This window comes from Acomys minous (assembly GCF_964271855.1).
Source record: "Acomys minous genome assembly, chromosome: 11".
NCBI classification, from domain to species: domain Eukaryota; kingdom Metazoa; phylum Chordata; class Mammalia; order Rodentia; family Muridae; genus Acomys; species Acomys minous.
This window is the reverse complement of record NC_140492.1, coordinates 97860534-97866949: the sequence shown is the minus strand read 5'-3', so window position 1 is coordinate 97866949 and position 6416 is coordinate 97860534. Positions and strand designations below refer to the sequence as shown.

Genomic DNA, 6416 nt, shown 5'->3' with positions numbered 1-6416 from the left:
CTCCCAAAGTCTCTGGCTTTGTTCTGGCTGTTGCTGACACAGTTTGGATTTAGGAAGATGAAGGTTTCTCTGCTCTGATGGAGGTGAAGGTGAGCTCTTGATACCCATGGAGACCACCCCCATGATTCACGACAGTGCAGTGACATGCCAGCTTGACTCTGTGGAGGAAGAAGTATCTGTGTTCTGAACTCACTGGTCTGAACTAGTTCATACCTGCAGATCCTAGCCCTGGGGGCCCAGGAGCTCACTGTGTACCTTGAACATACACCTTGGACTTCAACCTTGCGGAAGAAAACAACAGCAGCAGGAAGTGAGTGTAATTTGGGGGCAGCGTATGAGTTTATTCAATATCCTACTATTCTCTCTTCCACAGTGTCTCATCAGCTACCCAATACTATGCTAGCATGAGGCATTATTTCACTCCACTATTTATTTGTTAATGGGTTCCCCAGCCCCGCCCCACCCTGCCCCACCCCCCCACCCTACCCCACCCCACCCCCTTTTTTTTTTTTCCTTTTACAGACTGTTCAAGATCCAAAGGCTTCAAGGGAGACCAGAGGGCAACCAAGTTGTTTGGGATAAGTAACTCCATGATGGAAGGTCCAGTATGGTACAGGGAACTCTCTCCCCAAGCCCACTTTCTCTCCCAGCAGTCTGAAAGCTGCCATGGCTGCAGGAGTTAAAACTCCTAAGACACTAATGCCTTCAAACGGAGACAGGGAGGGGAGTGAGGAAACTGGTGACCTTTTCCTCCTGGACTTTCTATCACTTGTTTTTGTTTTTCTGGCCCTAGAGATTAAACCCAAGATATTGAGCTTGTTCCACAATCACTCTGCCGCCCGCTCGAGTGGCCTTCCAGCTGCAGAGGCTTTCTTAGGGAGAGCGCATTCAAAGCTGTGGCACAAGGGCATTTACCCAGGGCAGCTTAATTTAGCAATCTTGGGACACTTCCTTCCCACCTTGACTGGCTTCTATCTGTAAGGTTGCCGGAGCTGCTTCAGCATCTAACTTCTTAAGATTACGAACATTAAAAGCTCCCCATGTCTCAAGTCACAATGACTGAAATGTCCGTCCCCTTAGCACTGCAGTCTCTAGCGAGGGAGGGAGTATATCTCCTCATAAGGGGGAGGAGAGAAGCGCACGCAGTTCTCCTCTTCCGTCTGCGTCCCTTCTAGCTCGTCAGCGTCAGAGCTGAGCCTGAAACATGAGCACAAAACACAGGTGTACCTGCAGAGATCCGTTGCCACAACCCGGGATGGCAGGATGCACAGAAATTTACAGTCCCCAGCACCTGCCATAGACAGTGATTGTGATGCTAAATGGGGGAGGGGCAATCCCAGGACCCAGCGTACCTGTTATTTCCAACACCCACAAAAGGCGGGTAGCCCTCGCTCTCCACAAACGCAGCGTTGTCTTGAGGGTAGATGGTATAGTACTGAGGGGGACTTGGTGTGGCAGCCGCTGCTCCGCCGGAAGGTCCAAGACCGCAAGGGTTCATGGTGGGCGGCAGGTAGGCAGCGTTCATCCCCAAGGGCTCCTGAGAAGCGTAAGGAGGAGGAATGTACTGGACCACAGTGGCCCCGTGGAAGGTGATGGGCTGGTTGATGCCGGTGAAAACGAACGACTGTCCTCCGGAAGTCTGGTCCGAGTCCAGAGCCCTTTCCTCGTTTTCTGTGCACACCTGGCAGGACAGCATTTTGAATTTGCACACAGCGATGAGGATGAACGTCACTCCGACCGACAGAAGGATGGGCCCAAGGAGCTGGGTCCATTCAAAGTGGGAGACACCCTGGTACTTGATCCAGCCCATGACAGTGAAAGTGATCCCTACCAGTCCTAAAAAGATACCCGAGAAAAGCAAGGTGGCCCCCGCCTTGTCATCGTCGGACACCTGGATGTCAGCGGTACTGGGTGTGTACGGAGTGACAGAGAACACGTTAAGCGGGAAATCCTCTGGGTGATTTCGGCTGTGTTCCATGGCTCCTCGCTGTCCAACATGAGAGGAAACGGAGACTGTGAGAGGTGGGAGTGCAGGCTCAGGTTAGTTAGAGAAGGACCTTTGGGCTTCTGTGGTTAACAGAGTATAACATACACGGGGCTGAACTTTGTTTAGAAGAATAAAGGTCTGAGAAATGAAGCCTGAAGTTTTGTTGCAGGTTTCCAGACAGTAGCGGTCTCTGTTTTATGAAGAAATACTTAACATTCATCCATCCATCATCATCACCATCATCACCATCATCATCATCACCATCATCATCATCATCATCATCAAGTGAAGAAAGAACAACAGTAACAAAACTACTCAAACCACTGTTATTATTGCAGAGAGGTGCTTTTCTATAGTCACACATGGCACTGCACTGTAGTCTTGTTTCTGCCCCACCAAAGCAAGGTTTGTGAAAGTGGCAGTGCCGCCCCTAACGTGGAGGGAGCCCTTTGTGTATCTATCACCTGCTTGAAGCCCAGCTGAACTTTGGGCTGGGATGGCTCAGCAGAAACAGGTCCATACGTAGTCCATGCATACTTCTAGTCTTCACCACTTAAGGAATCTCCACGTCGGATGATGGTTCTCTTAGGCCATTTGCTAACAGGAAACAACAGAATGGAGAGTTGGTTGTTTTTGTTGTTGTTGTTTTGTTGTTGTTGTTGTTGTTGTTTTACAGTTTCAGAGGTTTCTGAGGCCAATGTCAATATGCATCTAGTGAAGGCCTTCCTTCTGCCCCGCCCCCACCCTGCCCCCATCCACATTATGAGAAAACTACAGTACATCAGCCACGTCTCTCTTCCCCTCAGAAAGCCACCAATACCATCATGGGGCCCCTCCCTGACTACCTCATCTATCCCCGATTATGCCCCAAAGGCCGGACCTCCAAATACCATAAATGCACAAATTCAAGAAGTGAGTAACATGCAAGCCTTGGGATCACACTCAAACCTCAACAACGCTTAATCCTTAACATTGGCCCTCAATGAGGTGCTGAGGTCCTGTTAGGGCCTGGGCTGGGGGAGGGGGCATGTTTTTTCTAGCTCTCTGCATCTGGGGAATACTCCAGCGGTGGGAAAGGAAAGACACCCCAGGAGCCATTTCTGTGTGCCACATTGCTGCCTCACATCTGATGGCATGAACATCAGATGTGGTGAGATGTTGCCTAGACACAAGCTTCAGACCCTGCCTCTGGTGGCTACGCAGTTCCAGGTCGCCAAGCGGAGGCAAACAGCTGTCTGTTAGAACCTATTCTGTTTTGCCACCAAGCTAGTGTCAAGAGGACACCCTGTGGTGTTACCTATCTGCTTTGACTCACTGTAGAATTTCCAAGCAGACCCGTGAACTTCTTCCTCCGCTGAACAGTAACTCTGGTCTTGTTCTTTTCCTGGACAGACTTTGTCCAGGCAGCTGCTTCTCTTCAGTGGTTAAATATTACATCAGCTTCCTTTCGCAGAGGCGAGAGAGCTGCCCTTTTATCCAAGACAGCCTCACTCAACTTCCTCTGATATTAAAGCTCACGCGGGCCACTATTTCCTTTCCCTCACGTTCTGGAGATGGAAGCCAGGCACCACAGGAAGTTAGGGAAGGGCTTTGTGCTGAGCTGCATCCCCAGCCCTCAACTACTTTTGAAAAGAAGATAGAAACTTCCAGCACAAACCAACACATCCAAAATATCCGAGGAAGAGGGTACTAAGTGCTTATGATGGATAATCTTCACCCTCAACTTGACCAGACTTAAAATCACTATGCAGACACACCTCTGTGTGTGTGTGTGGTGTGTGTGTGTGTGTGTGCGCGCGCGTGTGTGTGTGTGTGTGTGTGTGAGAGGGTGTGTACAGAAAGGTTCAACTAAAGAAGGAAAATCCACCTGGAATGTGGATGGTACAGATTCAAGAAGGAAAGAAAAAGAAAGAAAGAAAGAAACAAGGGGTGGAAGGAGGGAGGGAGGAAAAGAAAGGAAGGAAGAGGGTGGGAGAGATGTCTCAGGACTTATGAGGACCATATTGTTTTTTGAGACAGAGTTTCTCTGTATAGCCCTGGCTGTCCTAGACTCACTTTGTAGACCAGGCTGGCCTCGAACTCACAGAAATCCACCTGCCTCTGCCTCCTGAGTGCTGAGGCTAAAGATATGCACCCCCACACTGGGCATAAATCTATTTTTTTTTTTTGAAAAAGTGAACTGGGCACCAGCGTCCATCTCTCTGCTTCCTGTCTGTCAGTGCCATGTGATCAGATGGCTCACGCTCCTCTGACCACACCTATCCCTGCTTTGGTGACTGTGAGCCTCAAACTGTGGTGCAAAATACACCTTTCTTCTTTTAAGTTGCCTCTGTCAGGGAAATGTAAGCCAGATTAATCCTGACTGTTTCTAGGCATCTAGAGATTTGTTTCTTCCCGTCCAAACGCCTCTCCTTGCTAAAAGGCATGCCCTAGGACCTCCTGCCTCACTGCCAACCCACAGGGGAGATGGTGAGGGGACCCCAGACAGCTAAGATGCAGCCATTTTCCTGTTGGAGGGAATGTCCTTCCCACTCATTTACAAATCCCCACAGTCTACAAACATGGACAATACAGCTTTCTAACACCAACCATCTTCTCCCCTTAATCAAAATGTTTCTGCTCGGTCAGCCTGCCATGCCCTCCAGCCTCTTAAGGCTCGAGAAAACAGTCAATATAGGGGGGCTGTTCTTCCAAAGGTCCTGAGTTCAGTTCCCAGCAACCACATGGTGGCTTATCAACCATCTATAATGCGATCTGGTGCCCTCTTCTGGCCTGCAGGTGTACATGCAGATAGAGCATGTTTGTTTGTTTTGGGCTTTTTTTTTTTTTTGGCTTTTTTGAAACAGGGTTTCTGTGTGTAAGCCTGGCTGTCCTGGAACTCACTCTGTAGACCAGGCTGGTCTCGAACTCACAGAGATTCGCCCCCCTCTGCCTCCCTAGTGCTGGGATCAAAGGCATGCAGCACCACTGCCCAGCTACACATGTTCTTTTTTTTTTTTTTTTAACTTCATTTTTACATGCATGGGTGCTTGGCATACACGTTTGCCTGAGCACCACTGTATGCCTGGTGACTGTGGAAGCCGGAAGAAGGCACTGGATACTCTGCAAGTAGAGTTGCAGACAGATGTGAGGTGCCATTTGGGTGTTGGAAACAAACCCGAGTCTTCTGACAAAGCAGGGATGCTTTCAACCAGTGAGCCATCTCTCCAGCCCTTATAGAATATAATCTTTTTTAAAATAATTTATTCAGATTGCATCTCGATCGTCATACCCTCACTTGTATCTTCCCTTTCCCCCCTCCTTCCCTCCCTCTGTCTCTCACCCTTTCTTCCCCCCCCCCCACCCCCAGGCCTGTGACAGAAGGGGACGTCCTCCCCTACCATATGATCAAGGCCTACCAAGTCTCACTTGGGTAGCCTGCTTCCCCTTCCTCTGAGTGCTACCAGACCTCCACACCAAGGGGAAGTGGTCAAATAGGGGGCACCAAAGTTCATGTCAGAGTCAGTCCCCACTTTCCACACAACTGTGGAGAATGCACTCTGCATTGGCTAGATCGGAATAGATGGTCTAGGTTTGCTGCATGCATTGTCCTTGGTTGATACTGTAGCTTGTGTATGCCACCTGCGTCCAGATCCACCAGCCTTGATGGTCTTATGAAATCTTGAAATTTGCAGGCAAATGGAACTGGAAAGGATCATCCTGAGTGAGGTAACCCAGACCCAGAAAGATACACATGGCATATACTCACTTATGATTGGATGCTAGCCCACCATGGATGTCCTCTGAGAGTCATCACTCAGCGGGGGGTTGGGACAGATGCTGGGACTTGCTATTGGGACTCCAGGTGAGAGAGGTAAGGGAGAATGGGGAAACAGAAGGATCCACTGGGTCCTGAAACCCTACAATATAAATATAAACATAAATATAAAGCATATATTCTTTAGACAGTTTCCCATGAATGTGTTACCAGAATATAGGACAAATCACTGTAGTAACTACATATGGGTTGGAGAGAGAGAGGCCTGAAGGCCTGAGAGTTTCCTGCTAAAAAACTAAACTTCTCAGTCTCCCTCGTAGACTACGGAAATGATCCCCACCCCTATAAAGGGTCACTTGCCATCTTCTGTAGGCATTTGGATCATCCTCACACTTGGATGACAAAAGTGGCCTCTCGTGTGAATTAACACTATTGAGCCTAAGGACAGACCAAGCCTGCCTTTTCTCTGCCTGATGTCTGGGGGTACCCAAGCGGTATCTGGCAGCAGTAAAGTGCCAGAGTGAAAGAGGCATCGCTGGTCTCCAGGAGCTGAGTGATGCATGCAAATGTTTTCTAAGAAATTCCAAAAGCCAGTATTTGTTTAAAACTCATTTAATTTGGTTGGCTTGCTTTGCAAATTATGCCTCCAAGCAACCGGTCTATTTTTAAATG

At 48.9% G+C, this 6416-nt stretch overlaps 1 protein-coding gene across 1 annotated transcript; it reads right to left on the bottom strand.

The window, feature by feature from the left end:
• Positions 1-526: 526 nt before the first annotated feature.
• Positions 527-2070, bottom strand: TMEM174 (transmembrane protein 174). The gene is made up of 2 exons (XM_084802694.1): positions 1353-2070; positions 527-1197 (listed from the first exon to the last, which is right to left on the bottom strand). Exons 1-2 carry the CDS (start codon positions 1976-1978, stop codon positions 1092-1094), a joined length of 732 nt encoding a protein of 243 aa, XP_084658820.1. The 5' UTR covers positions 1979-2070; the 3' UTR covers positions 527-1091.
• Positions 2071-6416: the final 4346 nt, after the last annotated feature.

Coding starts and splice junctions, on each gene's coding strand:
- TMEM174 (XM_084802694.1), bottom strand. CDS start 1,978: ATGGAACACAGCCGAAATCACCCAGAGGATTTCCCGCTTAACGTGTTC. Junction 1,198..1,352: donor GTGGGTGTTGGAAATAACAG/GTACGCTGGGTC, acceptor CTCATGTTTCAG/GCTCAGCTCTGACGCTGACG.